Below are 17537 nucleotides of genomic sequence, written 5' to 3' on the forward strand. Positions count from 1 at the left end.
GCCCAGACTGGAGTGCAGTGGCCGCTCCTGGCCACCGCAGCCTTGACCTGCTGGGCTCGGCAATCCTTCCGCCTTAGCCTTCCAAGTAGCTGGCACTACAGGCGAGTGCTACCATGCCCGGCTCATTTTTTGATTTATTGTAGAGATGAGGTCTCGCCAAGTTGCCTAGGCGGGCCTTGAACCCGCGGGCTCAGGCAGTCCACTCACCTCAGCCTCCCAAAGGATAGGATTACAGACTGAGCCACAGAGTCTGGCTGGTTTTTGTTTTTTTTTTTTGAGTGTAGTCTCACTCTGTTGCCCAGACTGGAGTGCAGTGGTATGCTCCCGGCCACTGCAGCCTCAACCTGCTGGCCTCCGGAGATCCTTCTGCCTCAACCTTCCAAGTAGCTGGAACTACAGGCGAGCGCTACCATGCCCAGCTCATTTTTTGATTTATTGTAGAGATGAGGTCTCGCCAAGTTGCCTAGGCGGGTCTCGACCCCACGGGCTCAGGCAATCCACTCACCTCTGCCTCCCAAAGCGCTGGGATTGCAGGCTGAGCCACCGAACCCAGCTCTTTTTTCTTTTTTGAGTTGGGGGTCTCACTCTGTCGTCCAGGCTGGAGTGCAGTGGTGGAATCACAGCTCACTGCAGCCTCAACCTCCTGGCCTCAGGTAATCCTGTCTTTAACCTCCCAAGTTGCTGGGACTACAGCCTGTCTGCTTTAAAAAATTTTTATCTTATAGAGAAGTGTCTTCACTATGTTGCCCAGGCTGGTCTCGAACTCCTGGGCTATAGCAGCCCTTGCACCTTGGCCTCCTGAAGTCCTGGGATTACCGGCGCCAGCCACCAGTCCTGACCTGGGGGTTTTCAGTCTGTCCTGGGTTCTGAGGACCCAGCTGCAGTTGGTTGATTCATGTCTATTCTCGTTCCCTCCCCACCTTCAAAGCAGGATGTGTGGAAGTATTATTTCTGGGTAGTCAGAGTTGGTAGCAGAGGAAGAGGTGGGTCGCTTGAGTGGTGCAGACCCTGCGAGTTTACAGCCTGCTAGTAACACCCCTGGGTTGTCAGGTGTATGTCTGAAGTCTGCGGGCGTTTCCCCAAAATCCTTTGTCGGGTCTCTCTTATGGAAGGAACCTAGAAAGTCCATGGGGAAGCCAGAAAAGTTAGCAGGAGCCAAGAGAAAGATTAGAGACAGGACTCACCAGGGAGAGGTAGGTACTCCTTTAGAAGTGATTTGGCAAGTGGAGGCCGCATGGTGCAGAGACCAGAGTGCTGGACCGGGACTCCAGAGGCCTGGCTCCCATGACTGTTCACCTGCTTTGTGGCCCTGTGTTTTGGGAACGGTTTCTTTCTTTCTTGAGGCAGCTTTTGCCCTTGCTTAAGTAGGGGTGCTATCATTGGCTTTTCTCCTCACAGAGTAGCTGTGAGAATCAAATGTTACATGTGTTCATATGATGTAATGTGTTTTATATGTTGTGAAGAACAGCAGAGATGTAAAACAAAGCTTATGTGGTTTAGAAATGAGTACTATGGGTACATTTAATTGGCAAAGGTTTTAGGACAGATTGATAGAGAATACCTTTATAAATATTTTAAAAGACAAGGATAAAAACAGGTACAGAAATATTTAAGTATGTATCTTTTTTTAATTGAAATTAACTTGGTGTGACTGGATGCAGTGGCTGATGCCTGTAATCCCGGCACTTTGGAAATCCGAGGTGGGAGGATTACTTGAGGTCAGGAGTTTGAGACCAGCCTGGGCACCTTAGTGAGACCCCCATCTCTACAAATAATTTTGGTTTTTTGAGTCAGAGTCTCACTCTGTTGCCCAGGCTAGAGTGCAGTGGCACGTTCACGGCCACCCTAGCATTGATCTGCTGGTCTTAGGTGATCCTTCCCCCTCAGCCTTCCAAGTAGCCAGAACTACAGGTGTGTGCTACCACGTCTGGGTAATTTTTTGATATATGGTAGAGAAATGAGGTCTCACCAAATTGCCCAGGCTGGTCTTGAACCCTCGGGCTCAGGCTGTCCTTTTGCCTCGGCCTCCCAAAGTGCTGGGATTACAGGTTTGAGCCACCGTGCCTGGCCCTCTACAAATATTTTTTAAAAAATTAACTGGGCATGGTGTTGTGTTCCTATATTTTAAGCTGCTTGGGAGGCTGAGCCAGGAGGGTGAGGCTGCAGTGAGCCAAGATCATGCCACTGCACTCTAACCTGGGCAACAGAGAGAGATACTGTTTCAAAAAAAAAAAATGTCTATTTGAAAGCTTCTGTAAATGTATACACTTGAGAAGCCACTACCCCAATAAAATATTTTCGTCACCCTAGAAAGTTCTCTCTGAACTTCCAGACAATCTCCAGCCTCCTCCACCTCCCTGAGTGACTGCTGTTCTAATTTCTGTCCCCTTGTTTAATTTTGCCTGGTCTTCAACTTCACGTGGCTGGATGCTTCTGAGGTTCATCCATGTGTTGGTGTCTATCAGCGGTTCCTTCTCTTTTTACCCTTGGGGGTTTAGGTTCCTTCTGGTTTGGGGCTGTTAGGAGCAAAGCTCCTGTGATCTTTCTTGTAGAGGCTTTTTGTGGCTTTGTTTTTATTTCCATAAATACTTAGGAATAGAATAATCAGATTATAGGGTGGAAGTATGTGTACCCCTTTGCACTCGGAGACAACTCGCAGATCCCCTAACATCAACTCAACCGCACTTTTTTACAAAATAGTGAAAAACGAACCACTTCATATTAAATAGTGTTAGGACCAATTTTATTGTAATGATATTTGGCTTATAGTAGAATTTTGGATATTGAGTAACTTATTCATGACAAAAAAATAAAAATAGTCTCACTCTGGCGCCCAGGCTGGAGGGCAGTGGCATGCTCCTGGCCACCACAGCCTCTACCCACTGGACTCCGGCGATCCTTCTGCCTCAGCCTTCCAAGTAACTGGAACTATAGGCACGCGCTACCACGCCCAGCTAATTTTTTGATTTATTGTAGAGATGAGGTCTCACCAAGTTGTCCAGGCAGGTTTCGAACCTGCAGGCTCAGGCAATTCACTTACCTCAGCCTCCCAAAGCACGGGATTACAGGCTGAGCCACCGAGCCTGGCAATAAAAATTTTATGTCTTATATTTTTCTAACCTGTAACGTGTGAAATAGTCACATGCATTGCAGGTTCACTGATAACATGTTGTGCAATAGTAATTTGTCAGATGTCTTCTTCCTAGTGTTTTTCTCTTCCGGCAGACAATTCACTCTCATTTTCTTCCACCCACATTAATAATATGTAATTTATTGTAATTAATAATATGTAAATTATTGTAAATAATATGTAATTTATTGTTCAAAGATGATGTGGAAGGACATTCTCTTGCTACGTAATACCAGCTGATATTTTTTAAATGTATATCTCAGTATATGCCATCTCTTTATTTGCTTTTTTGTGCAATTTGGATGGAAAACTAAAGGAAACATATTTTTGAAAAATTTGTGCTGGCGTAAGTTTGTCCTGTATAATCAGCAGCAATCTCTTTACATCCTCTGAAAGGGGACATCTGAGTGGTTTGCTAGATTTCCGATGTCCCCTCTAAGGAAATCTAGGTGCAAAGGGTTAAGTTTATTTGCTTATTTATTTGTTTGAGTTGGAGTCTCACTCTGTCCCCCAGGCTGGAGTGCAGTGGCATGCCCACAGCTACCACAGCCTCTACTTGCTGGGCTTAGGTGATCTTCTGCCTCAGCCTTCCAAGTAACCAAAATTACAGGCAGGTGCCACAGCACCCGGCTGGTTTTTTTTTTTTTTTTTTTTTTTTGTAGAGATGTCTCACTAAGTTACCCAGGGTGGTCTCAAACCCCTGGACTCAGACAGTTCTTTTGCGTCTGCCTCCCAAAGTGCTGGGATTACAGGCGTGAGCCAGCACACCCAGCCTAAGTAGTTGACTTTATAAGAAACTGCCAGAATTTCTCCAAAGTGATTTCGCATTCCTCGGCATTGTGTGAAGATTCCAGGCACTCCAAATCTTTGCTGACATTTGGTCTTGTTAGTCCTTTTACCTTTAGTCATTCTTAGTATGGGCAAAATTGCACCCCTGTGTAGTTTCAGTTTGTGTTTTCATGATGACCACTGTTGAACACCTTGTCATATGATTGTTCCCATTCAGACACCCTTGCAAAGTATCTATTCAAGTTTTTACCACTACTACATTTTAGTTTTCTTTCTGCGTTTCATATACAGATTCTTTGTCACATATTATGAGTCTTTCCTTCCACCCTTTGTTTTTGCCCTTTCATTTTCTTAGTTGAATATTTTCATAAGCAGACCTTTTGATAAAGGTCTGTTTACCAAGTTTTTATTTTATGTTTAGTGCTTTTAAAAGAGGTCTTTCTTAGAATTCTCTGCCTACCCCAGGCTCAGGAAAACCTTTTTTGTTTTCTTCTAGAAGCTTTATTGTTTTTACTCTTAAATTTAATTTATGAGGAGATACTTATTTTAATGCAGCCACAGGAATACCATAAGGATTGGATTTAAATCTAAATATCCCAGAAGGATACCTGCCTGAAGAGAAAATATTGCTTCATATGAAAATAATCTTTTCTTCTTAGGCAATAATAATATCTAAGCAACAATAATAGCTATAACATAATGATGTTTCTTTTTTTTAGGACTTTAATCTTTGGAAGTAAATAAAACTGGTTTTGGAAGACAAGATGACTACAGCTGTAGAAAGAAAGTATCTTAATATTAGAAAAAGATTGGATCAACTGGGATACCGCCAGACTCTGACAGTAGAATGTTTACCTTTGGTAGAAAAACTTTTCAGGTAAAATACAGTTTCAAATCTATGTGATCCTTAATCCACTTATCTAGTTTCTGATTGAACTTCATGCCCAGCAAAAACAAAGGTAGTTTTTTGAAAATTCCTTTTATCACCTGAAGACACTCATCTCTTCTTCCTTGGCTCCAACTCCCCTGTCATTCCAGGGCTTCCACATGGCAGAGTCACCACACACACTGTACTGTTTGAAGTAAACATTTCTGAGGGTTTCCTCTGTCACTAGAATTATACTTGTTGAGATTTCTAATATAGTTGAGGAATACTTTTCTCTTAAGTCCTGTGTGTGCTTCACTGGTCTTTAGTTACCGTCATGTATTGCTTAGTGATAAGGATACATTCTGAGAAATATGTCATTTGGCAGTTTCATCATGACGGTAGGTAGCCAGGATGTCACTAGGCAATAGGATTTTTTTCAGCTTCGTTATAATCTTACATGATCAGTGTCCTATATGTGGTCTGTCACTGACAGAAGTGTCATCATATGGTGCATGACTTTTTAACCCTCTTTAGGAATATATTTTTAGTTATTAGAAAGTTAATAGGGCCGGGCATGGTGGTTCACGCCTGTATCCCAGCACTTTGGGAGGCCAAGATGGGAAGATTGCTTGAATCCAGGAGTTTGAGAACAGCTTAGGCAACATAGTGAGACCTCATCTCTATAAAAATAAAAAAATAAAATTAGCTGGGCATGGTAACATGTGTCTGTATTCCCAGCTACTCAGGAGGATGAGGTGGGAGGATCACTTGAGTTCAGGAGGTTGAGGCTGTGGTGAGCCAGGATGTGCCATGCACTGCAGCCTGGGCAACAGAGTGAGATCCTGTTTAAAAAAAAAAGTTAATGGAATGTCTCCCAGTATTTACATTTTCTGTTCTTTAATTTTAGTGACCTGGTTCACACAACAGAAAGCCTTCGACAATCAAAATTATCTACTGTGAAAGCTGAAAAAGAAAGTGCCAATTTTGATTTTGTTTTGGAACCCTATAAACTTGAAAATGCAAGATTGACTAAGGAAAATAATGAATTGTACCTAGAGTTAATGAAACTGAGAGAACACTCAGATCAACACATTAAAGGTAAACAAAAATTTGGTATTTTAAAAATGCAGTGTCTTTGCTGTTTTTGGTTTATAGGAAGAAAAGTTAAAGTCTGATTTTAAAATGGAAAATATGGTAGTCCTACAGCCAGGCACTGTGGCATGTGCCTGTAATCTCACCTACTTGGGAGGCTGCAGCAGGAGTATTGCTTAAGCACAGGAATTCAAGACCAGCCTTGGACAGTGTAGCGAGATCCTGTCTCCAAAATAAGGAAACTATAGTAGTCTTTCTGCTAACAGTTCCTGTAACGTAAGCTGTGTTAGGATGTGTTGAAGAGTTCCTGAGAAGGAAAATAAAAGTACATTCCTTAGCTATGATAGTCCTCACTATAATACTCTTACTATATATGGATTACATCTTTAGATTTAAGGTTGTTGTAGAGAGTATTAAATGCTGGAACTGAAGAAATGTTCTTGAAACAACTTTTGTTTTTCCCTTACTGAAAATAAAAGTGGTTAAATAAGGTAAAGCTGTGTATTTCTCTGTTTAATAGTCTTTAACTGGGAAGTAGAATAGGATGATTTCAAAGATACCAGGTAAAGGGTAAATATATTTTATTATGAGTTATTCTTATATTCAGTCTAATACCTGATATGAATTTATAATCCTCTATCTTCAAATTCAATTTACCTGATGGGCAGCCATGATGTACATTAGATTCATAGAGCAGCAGAAAAATATAAATTTCCTTTTGTGCTTAGTGAGTTATTTGCAGTTTTGTTAATAATGGTAGAAAGTAGAAAGGCTTCAAGCAAAGCATGAGTATGAATTGGCCTTTTAAACTGATGAGACTTTTTGTATTTGAAAATGGAAAAGCTTTATGGGTTTCCTGATCTTTAAAATGGCCTTTGAATCTTTTTTATTTTAAGAGTTGAAAACTACATTGAAGAAGTGTGCTCATGAAACAACTGATCTGAAATTTCTAAATAATCAGTATGTTCATAAACTCAAACTTTTGGAGAAAGAGAGCAAAGCTAAAAATGAAAAAATTCAACAGCTTCAAGAAAAGAATTTGCATGCTGTAGTACAGACTCCAGGTAAGTCTGTTTCTTCTCAGCAAATTATACATATTTAGTCTTTTAAAGATATTAAAACTATTGACTGAAACAGAACTTTGGATTTTTACACTTAGACGTTAGTGTTTGAAAAGATATAATGATAGGTGCAGTGGCTCACGCCTGGAATCCTAGCTTTGGGAAACTGAGATGGGAGGATTGCTTGAGGCCAGGAGTTCAAGACTAGCCTGGGCATCATAGTAAGACCCCATCTCTACAAAAAAAATTTGCTTAAGTTACCTGGGCTTGATGGTGTGCACCTTTACTCCTAGCTACTTGGGAGGATTGCTTGAGCCAGGAGTTTGAGACTGCAGTGAACTACTGTGTTCCAGCCTAGACAACAGAGCAAGACCCTGTCTCTAAAAAAATTTTTTAAAAAGAAGATATATTGGATAGTAGCGTAAACTTGATTTATTTCTGAAGATCTAAGTAGTGTTTTATACACGTGCTTAGAAACTTATGTAGTAATAGCTTCTTAGATGCAAATAGTCTTACTTCAGTGCCTAAGGGTTTATATCTCTAATCAATACTTTAAATTACTTTTTCTATTTTTGTTATCATTATTATTATTTTGGTTATAAAAGTGATCTGTGCTCATTAAAGAATTTGGAAATTATGTACTTCGTTTATTTTTATACTCTTAGAGTTATGCTTAGCAGTTCTAGAGCAAGAAAAAAGAAATTATGGCTCATATGCAGAGCTGGTGGTTGTTTAGCAGGTATAGGTTGGTGGAAGAATCTCTAGGGTTAGTGACAAGACCCTTGAGATATCTGAACCATGGGATCAAGATTATGGAAGTAAGTGAGGTGTAGGAGCCTGCAGATGATGAGACTAGATCAAGACAGAAGAGTTAAAGATAAGCACAGTGAGGACCTGAAGTAACTTGGTTGGAATGAAGGTTGCAGTCAGAAGGGAATTTTGGAGTTGAAGATCTGGAAGCCACCAGGGTTCTGAGTGATGACAGAGCCCCAAGCATGGCCATGTCACCCTGTGCCTGAAGCTACATGGAGAGGTCACCCACAAGAGTGGGAGGATCAGAACTGTGAGACCAGGTGGGGGGGAATCCGCAGAGCTCGAGATGGCTAGGAAATGAGATGCAGACAGGGATGGGAGCCAAAGGCAGAAAAGACAGAGAAAAGTAAAGGCGAAAGGGAGGATAATCCAGTTTCCTGAGGAAAGAACAAGACTGGTTCAAGATGTGTAATGAACAGCATTTGGTGACTTAAATGTAGATTTGGGAAGTAGAGGAATTTCCAGATCCCTGTTTCGAGTGAATGAGCAGGTGGAGGCTGGTGCTGTTTCTTAAGTTAGAGGAGGTAAGGAGCAGAGTAGGAGCTGACTTTTGGATTTGCTGACTGAGTGTTGATACTCTCAGGACATTCTCCATGGCAGTTTTGGTAAGCAGCGGATATGTAACTCCGCTCTCAGAGGTGTTCTCAGGCAGAGGTTCAGATGTGAGAGCCATTGGAGTGTCGTGGGAGTTGAAGTGTGAATGTGGGAGGGATTGCCAGTGAGATTATGTAGCCTGGGCAGCGAGGAGAATCCAGGGGCTGGTGGAAGAAGCTGAGGAACCTCCAAGGAGCAAACCAGGAGGTAAAGAAGGAGCGGTTAGACTTACTCGGGTATGTGACTTCAGGTAGGTTGCTTAAGTACTCTTGGCTGAGTCTCCTCAACCTTAAGACTAGAGATAATTTGTTAGAATTCATCAGAAGACAAAACTAGATTGTGCTTGTTCTTCATGAGGATCGATTCATTTTTCGAGTCCACTTCTAATCTTGGCCAGATCCTTAAAGAGGTAAATTATCTGTGAGCTTTAAACCAAGACAAAAAATTTACTCCATAGAAAATTTGCTGCTTGTAAAGGTAACTCAGAAAACATTCCCTCTTAATTCAGGTTATGACATGACTTTATATGACAGATGACATTCTATTGTATTCTAATTTTGCTACTTAAAATTTTAGTAATCTGTTCTTTTGACATTACTTAATAAGCATGTGTGTTTTAGTTCTCACAGCCTTAAGCTTCTTGTTTGACAGTTTTCTGCTAGTGATGATTTCTTGAATTTATAATAACGAACAGCACAAAGCACGTTCAGCTTTTAATCTTGCCAAAGTCTCATCCCCATCTAGTGGAGGAAGAATTTAAAGCTGGGCATATATGCCAAGCATGCAAATGTAAAATTTTTTTTATATCTATATATTCTTGAGGTTTTAGAAATGCATTATTTAAAGATCAGGGTGGGTATTTACATATGCAAATACATATGCAAGGGTAAATATTTTATCAATATGTAATGTGAAGTAGAGATACACTTTGTAACCAAAAGGCTAACCTGAAATATTTTTCTCTAAGACATTGTTTCCTTTTGTTTCTTTTCAAATTTTTAAGCCATTTGCTTGTCTTTTTAGGTGGCAAGAAAAGAAGCATTGCTTTCCGGCGTCAGCGTATGCAAATTGATGAACCAGTCCCTCCCTCTGAAGTTAGCTCCTATCCAGTCCCACAGCCTGAGGACCCTTACATTGCAGACCTCCTGCAGGTGGCTGACAACAGGTGCATTCAGTAATCTTTGCTGGCTTGAGTTCATTAGTCACTTGGTTAGCTATGAGTCTTCTTTTTCTTTCTTCTTTTGTTTGACATGTTCAATTTTATGAACAAGTTCCCAAGAGCTGAAAAATAGCGACAAGTTTTTTGATAGGGCTTTTTCTTGTTAGCTGTTGTGCCTCCAGTGTCTAGCACAGAACTTTGCACGGGCACTCGATAAATACTTTCTAAATGATAGAGAATATTTTTACTTGTTTTGAAACTTTGATCAAGTGGCTCGTCTGAGGTTTCTGTTTATACTTGCATTAAAAATAATTTAGAAGCTGGGCTCAGTGCTTCAGCCTGTAAAAACCCGCGCTTTGGTAGGCTGAGGTGAGTGGATTGCCTGAGCCCGCGGGTTCAAGACCCGCCTGGGCAACTAGGTGAGACCTCATCTCTACAATAAATCAAAAAATTAGCCGAGCGTGGTAGCACGCGCCTGTAGTTCCAGCTACTTGGAAGGCTGAGGCAGAAGGATCACCGGAGCCCGGCAGGTTGAGGCTGCGGTGGCCAGGAGTGTGCCACTGCACTCGAGTCTGGACAAGCGAGTGAGACTCCAACTCAAAAAAAAAAAAATTTAGTGCCATCAAGAACATATTTCGGTAGAGTTGCTTTGACATTTAGTTTCATCTCCAAGTAAGAGTTATCTTTTGTGGAAATCTTTATTACTTCAGATTTATGTCAAATGCCAGCTGAACATGAATAGATTTAAAAATCTTGTTTCATGATTTGAAATTCTTGTTTCTGGATTCTGGATTTAGAATTCTTGTTTCATGACTTCCCTGGCTCTATGTTTATATTTCTTTAAATTAGAATCAGATATAAATTCCATTTAGTTGCAACTTCATTAAGCCTCCTGGGCAAGGCACCATAGAGGTGCTCTGAGGATATAAAGATGACTAAGATCATGTTGCTGCTTCCTAGATACTTGCAACCCAGTATTGGAGATGAGAAACGAGAAATACCACAAGGCCATTGAGAAAATTATAAGGGCTTCAAAGGTGTGAGTGAGCGCTGGTGACCGACCATCTCTATGATGATAACTGGGAAGCACTGCGAACCCTGGAATGCACTGGTGGAAATAGTGAATTCAGATTACTGTTTATTTTGTAGATTATGCAGAGAATATAACAATCTAAAAAAGAACGTAGGTTGAGGTACTGATTAGGATCTTTTTACTTGGTTATTGTCGTACAGTATTACATACCGTACTTACATGGTTTGGCTATCTGACCTTACCGTGAAGTATTTTGTGTTTTGTTCTTCTGTTAAAGTTATAATCAGCTGGGCATGGTGGCTCATGCCTGTAATCCCAGCACTTTGGGAGACAGAAGCAAGAGGATTGCTTGAGCTCGGGAATTGGAGACCAGCCTGAGCAACATGGCAAGAACTCATCTCTATAATAAATTAAAAAATCAGCTGGGCATGGTGGCACATGCCTGTGGTTCCAGCTACTTGGAAGGCTGAGGCAGAAGGATTGCCTGAACCCAGCAGGTCAAGGCTGCAGTGACTGGGAGTGTGCCACTGCACTCCAGCCTGGATGACAGAGTGAGACTCCAACTCAAAAAAAAAGTTACAACCTAGGGCTTGTCAGACAAGATGTTAGTATTATTTAAGGGATTATTTGGGTTGCATAGGTGACATCAGTCTCTTTTGTCTTGTTTTGTTTGTATTTCCCTTTTTGTTTGTATTCAGAGCCATTCATGCACTTAAATGAGTGCAGTTGCATATATACTCTTCTCCTAAGCCTAGATTAGAGAGAACTTTGGTTCCAACAACAGCAGGTGCAAGCTGTGTCCAGCCTCATTTATTCCACCTCATGGACAGTCTCTCTTAAAAGCATACCTGACTTCAGGTTTTATCTTTCCAGTATGAAAGTGGATTTTGTCATATTGATGTAGTTCAAATATATTTGGGTACTTGTAGAATTCACATGATATGGACAAAATCTTGATTCTGTTAGAATTAACACATTCTAGAAGGAATAGTGTTTTTGCTGTAGTTATTTGGAAAATTGCATGATTTCTCCATATTTTCCTTCTCTCTAGGGTTGCAAAGTAGTTTATTAAACAGCACAGGGTTAGTTAGGGTCAGAAAACATAGATTCTTATTTCACTTAATAATGTTGTGAATTTTGGACTAGGCTCTCTGTTTTCTGATCTTAAGAATTGGCAGCAGTACCTCAGAGAATTATCCTAAAGATCAAAATGCAATAGTGAGGTGTTTTATTGCATAATGTACTTGAATTTCAGATTATTTACCATTCAATTTTTTTATCTGTTCTTTTTTTTTTTTTTGAATTGGAGTCTCACTCTGTTGCCCAGACTGGAGTGCAGTGGGCCACCACAGCCTCGACCTGCTGGGCTCTGGCGATCCTTCCGCCTCAGCCCTCTAAGTAGCAGGAACTACAGGCGCACACTACCACACCTGGCTAATTTTTTGATTTATTGTAGAGATGAGGTCTCACCAAGTTGCCCAGGCGGGTCTCGAACCCGTGGGCTCAGGCAATCCACTCACCTCAGCCTCCCAAGGTGCGGGATTACAGGCTGAGCCACCGAGCCCGGCTTTATCTGTTCTTTTAAATTAACTTTCTATGATGATGCACTATCTTTTATGTTGATTTTGGAATTCTTTGGCACAGTACCTCTTACCTCATTCATAAGCAGAAAGTGTAGAATTTACAAAAGACCCCACATAGTTTCATTTCTTGTTATTTTGTATTTCTTAACAAAAGCATATTAGCCTTAGTTCCAAATGTGTTTCAGGATTCAAGAGCTTCAACAGGAAGTCCACCATCTACAAGAAAAGTTAGCAGCCATGGAAAGTGGAGTGAGAGATTATAGCAGGCAGGTAGGATTTTTATTTACTTGCATGGTAGGGATTGAGATGAGTTCACTGTGATCATAAATAGAATTGAGTTATAATTGATATTACTGGTACTGAGTTTGATAAAGCTTCTATCTTCCTCATCAGTTTGTTAGTAGAGTTACCAGCTGGAATGACTTGGGTGACTTTTGAGTACATAGTTTATTCCCTTCATCATTCATTGAGGTGAATAGTAGTTTTTTGTTTTATCATGACTGTTTTTCTTTTAGGTGATTAATTAATCATAATAGATGATATCCCCAAATATAACTTTATAGCCATATCACTGTTTCCATCTCAGGAGGTATTTTATTGAAGAATGCTATGTTTTATAATTGTATTTTTGTGACTTGCTTCAACTCTTATGATAGATTTTGTCATTTCAAACAAGTTACTCTTCTGTGTTACCATATTTTTGTGTGTTTTCTCTGTAATCACTAGTACCTCATAAAATGTTTTCTGAAGAAGGGGAATCATTGACACAAAAGTATATCATAACCATAGCAAGCTTTGACCTTTCATACTTTCTGTTGGTGCTTGGTTAAATTCTGATTTGGGTAATCTTAACAGGCTTTCTTTCTTAATATGCTTCCTGGAGTTTAAATTGGGTAACATATTTTTTGTTTTCTGCCCGACTGCATTTTTTTTTGAAGTGATCTACATATACAAATAAATAAACACATAATGTGTTGATGTAACTATTATGTTTATGAAGTACTTTGAAAATTATTTGAATGAAAATGGAGTTAAAAGAAAAGAAATCATAATAATGGCAGCCAAAAAACTTACTTTATGATGAGATGTTGAATATGTCTCATATGCATGTGAATTGGATGTTATGGGCATTTTTCAGTTTATAATCACACTTTCATCACATTTATTCTAAGTACTTTATGAACATCCCTGGCCAGTGTTTACTATCTCTGTGAGGTGGCTGAGGTGTTTGGAGAAAACAGCCTAATCATTCTGATTGAAATCACCAGTTTCTTGTGATTATCAATCTTAGTTGAGCCTATTCTGCTGCCTATCAGTTATTATTATTTTTCTTGCACTTATTCTGTTTTTCTCAGCACATCTTTTAAGCTTTGCTGTTTTCAAGCTCTCATCTCAATCTGTAACACCCCTCTTCCCAGATGTTACCTGGTCTCAACTTTCTATCACTGCCTTTAAGATGAGCAGTATGTACACTCAGGTTCTCTGAAGACTGAATGGGCAGGGTGTTGCTCTTCCTAGATAAGGCTGCACTCTTGGCCCCATTTCCTCTCTTCCTGGGGCCTTGCTTTAATCAGTTACTCTTTTTCTTTAACAAACATTTATGTAACCACTTTATAACAATCAATTAACTTAATCTTTATGACAATCCTGTGAGGGAGGAGGTACTGTTACTGTCATAACTAACCTACTAAAAATCTCTTTTAACTACCTCTCCCTTTTTTCTTTGCTTTCTCCTTTTCCCTCATGCAAACTTCTCCAGAGCAGCTTACCTGCTTGTCTCCATTTCTGTCTCTGCTTCTCCTCCTCCTGCTCACTCCGTAACCTACTGCAGTCTGACTTTTACCCCTACTGCATGAGTTGGTCCAGTCAGTGGCACCAGGGACGTAAATTGCTAGATCCGAAAGGATGCCTGTTGTCTTTGTTTTCTTGATCCACTCTGTGGTCTTTGACATTGTTGATCATTTCTTTTTGAAATGCTTCTGTGACTTCATTTTCTTCCAGTTTCTCTTTTTTATAAAAGTCTCCTATTATTTACTTTTTGCTTTTTTTCATGTGCACCCTGGAATATTACTGTTTTCCTGGATTCTGTCTTTGATCCCTTCTCTCTGTGTCTTTTCTCAAGTGTTCACATCTGCTCTCTTGGTTTAAAAGATTGTGACTGTATGTGTGTGTGTGTGGGTGTGGGGTGTGGGGGGGTGCGTATAGGCGGATGTGTGTGTGTGTGTGTGTGTGTGTGTGTGTGTGTGTGTGTGTGTGTGTGTGTGTGTGTCTGTGTCAGGGTCTCACTCTAGGCTCAAGCAATCCTCCCGCCTCAGCCTTCCAAGTATCTGGGACTACGTGCCATCATCCTGGCTAATTTTTCTGACTTTTTGTAGAGACAAAGTCTTGCTATGTTGCCCAGGTAGTCTTGAACTCCTGGACTTAAGCCATCCTCCTATGTCAGCCTCCCAAAGTGCTGCGATGACGAGCCTGAGCCATCATGCCCTGCCAGAATATTGTCTGTATGTTGATGACTCCTTGATCTTTCTCCGACTCAACCTCTCTTCTGAGCCCCAGACCCATATACCCAACTTCACACTGGGCATTTCACTTGGATGTAGTCTTTGTGTACTCAGATGTCTAGCGCTGAACTTGTCTTCTGGTGTCAACTCCTGTATTGTCTACTTTAGTTGATACTTTAGTTGATAAGCACCGTTTTCCCAAGTTCACATTCTATAGTCTTTCTAGATTTCATTCTCTTGCCTTCACAGACCACTCACCAAGTTCTGTCAGTTCTCCTGCCTGTATCTTCTGTTTGTTTTTTTTGTGGGGTGCAACTCAGGCAGGGTCAGGTATACATTGTTCATTATGCAGGTACCCTTGTTGATAAGGTGTACCAACCCCCCCCCACGCCTGCATCTTCTTAAACTAGCTTTTTCTTTTCTGTCCTATACCAGTTTTAGCCATTCATTGTCTCCTCTATGTTCCTGCCTTCGGTCTCCTTGCATCTGGCTTTACTCCTGTCAAAATCATCCTTTAGTCCAGAGTCATCATAATTAGTTCTTGCTCATTCTTCAGACTCATCTCCAACTACTAATTCCCTTGCACATCACAGTTCAGTCACACTGAGCCATTTTTACTGCCTCAAATCGACCATGTGGCTTATGCTTTTGTGTACTGCCTGGAACACCCTTCTTTTCTTCTCTTTAGAGTATTTTTTATAACCTTTGTGAACATACTTATTTGATAAGGCCTTCTCTAATTTCCACAGGCACAAACATACCATGCAGAACACATCACTTCATTTCCTTGACGACTTGGGTGCCATGTGTCTATTTCTTTTCTTCTGTCATTGAATACCATATTATGTAGCAATTATTGGTTGACGTGCTAGTTTTCCCAATAAAACTGTGACTTCCTGAAAGTCAAGGATCATGTTTTATTTCTCTTCATGTACCTACTTCTGTGCTCAGTAATTGTTTGGTGAATTGAATGTCTGGTTTTTGTTTTCAATATTTTTTGAAGAGGAAAACCCAAAACTTGAAAGTGTAGGTTTTTCAAATTCTTGCATGTGAATTAGTTTCAATTCATGATTAATGGTGATCTTTTTGATTACACATCTGTTTCCTAAGTAGTAGATGATTAACTAAATTCACCCCACTTTCCTATCCTTTTTAATATTGAAGTTCCGTAGTAACTCACTTTTCTTAGCGTGTTACATTCATTCATTTATTCTACCAGGCGCTAAAGTAGTTCAGGCTCAGTTCTAGTACTGAAGCTTACAAGTTTTGTTTTTGTTTTTCTTGAGTTGGAGTCTTACTCTTTTGCCCAGGTTACAGTACAGTGGCACGATCATGGCTACTGCAGCCTCGACCTGCTGGACTCGGCAGTCTTTCCACCTTAGCCTTCAAAGTGTCTGGGGCTGCAGGTGTGTGTCACCATGCTTGGCTAATTTTTTTGTTTATTGTAGAGACGAGGTCTCAACATGTTGCCCAGGCTGGTCTCAAACCACTAGGATCTGGCAATCCGCTCACTTCCATTGTCCAAAGTGTTGGGATTACAGGCACCAATCACTGTGCCTGGCTCAAGTTTCTTTTTATATAAACATTGCTTAATCTTAGCAGAAGAAAAAAAATTAAATTAGGAAGCATCTATTCAATAAAAATATTCAGGAAAGCAATATTGACAGCACTAATGTTGACATTTTCTGTGTTATTTATTTTTGCTCTACATAGATGCATATGGATATGTGTGTGACCAAAAATATGAATGTTAACCTCTTGTATATATTGTGGGGCATAAGTAAAATTGTCCAAATAAATGTGTGTCCAGTGTTAATCCTTTGGCTCAAAATCAGATTTTAAAGAAATGACAGCAGGACTTTATGTCTTCAGATTGAGCTAAGAGAACGAGAGATAGAACGACTGTCGGTTGCTTTGGATGGTGGTCGCGCCCCTGATGTCATCTCTCTGGAGTCCAGGAATAAAAACAATGAAAAGCTCATCGCTCAGTTAAATATTCAGGTAATGACTTGAAGAATTATTGCTCTAAGTGTATGAAATTTTAAGTGTTTGTAATGGTCTATAGGGCTTGTAAAAGGACAGAGATTGTTCACTAAGCTATCATTTACAGTGGGAAAAACTTGATAGTGTCAGAGTATTCAGAAATAGGCTGCAGCTCTTGAAACATCGTGGTTTTTTGATTTTTGGTTTTTTTTTAAGTCAGAGTCTCACTCTGTTGCCCAGGCTGGAATGCAGTGGCATGCTCATGGCTACCACAGCCTCACTTTGCTGGGCTCAGGCAATCCTTCTGCCTCAGCCTTCCAGGTAGCTGGAACTACAGGTGTGTACTACCACGCCCAGCTAATTTTTTATAATTGGTTGTAGAGATGAGGTCTCACCATGTTGCTCAGGCTGGTTTGAACCCCTGAGCTCTGGCAGTCCTCTCACCTCAGCCTCTCAAAGTGCTGGGATTATAGACATGAGCCACTGCACCTGGCTGAAACATGATGTTTTTTTTGTTTGTTTGTTTGCTTGTTTTGAGTCAGAATCTCACTCTGTCACCAGGCTGGAGTAGTACGCTGCTCATGGTTACCGCAGCCTCGACCTGCTGGGCTCAGGCGATCCTTCTGCCTCTGTCTTCCAAGTAGCTGGAACTACAGGTGTATGCCACCTCGCCCAGCTAATTTTTAATTTTCTGTAGAGACAAGATCTTGCCATGCTGCCCAGGTTGGTCTCGAACCTGTGGGCTCAGGCAGTCCTCTCTCCTCCACCTCCCAAAGTGCTGGGATTATAGGCGTGAGCCACCATACCCGGCTGAAACATTGTGTTTTTAAAGAATATTTAATAGCCAGGCTCGGTGGCTCAGCCTGTAATTCCGCGCCTTTGGGAGGCTAAGGTGAGTGGATTGCCTGAACCCGCGGGTTCGAGACCCGCC

At 40.7% G+C, this 17537-nt stretch overlaps 1 protein-coding gene across 1 annotated transcript in view; it reads left to right on the forward strand.

The window, feature by feature from the left end:
- Positions 1 to 17537, forward strand: part of CEP135 (centrosomal protein 135) — a 104795-nt gene that overhangs the window by 24993 nt on the left and 62265 nt on the right. The window contains exons 2-7 of the mRNA XM_008060323.2: positions 4639 to 4796; positions 5695 to 5885; positions 6776 to 6943; positions 9371 to 9512; positions 12308 to 12392; positions 16496 to 16624. Of these exons, the coding sequence (XP_008058514.1) occupies positions 4684 to 4796; positions 5695 to 5885; positions 6776 to 6943; positions 9371 to 9512; positions 12308 to 12392; positions 16496 to 16624 (828 nt within the window). The 5' untranslated portion in view covers positions 4639 to 4683. The remainder of the gene's footprint in view (positions 1 to 4638; positions 4797 to 5694; positions 5886 to 6775; positions 6944 to 9370; positions 9513 to 12307; positions 12393 to 16495; positions 16625 to 17537) is intronic.

The sequence above is a fragment of the Carlito syrichta genome, unplaced genomic scaffold (assembly GCF_000164805.1).
Source record: "Carlito syrichta isolate Samal-C Ts95f unplaced genomic scaffold, Tarsius_syrichta-2.0.1 Scaffold304596, whole genome shotgun sequence".
In the NCBI taxonomy this organism is placed as follows: domain Eukaryota; kingdom Metazoa; phylum Chordata; class Mammalia; order Primates; family Tarsiidae; genus Carlito; species Carlito syrichta.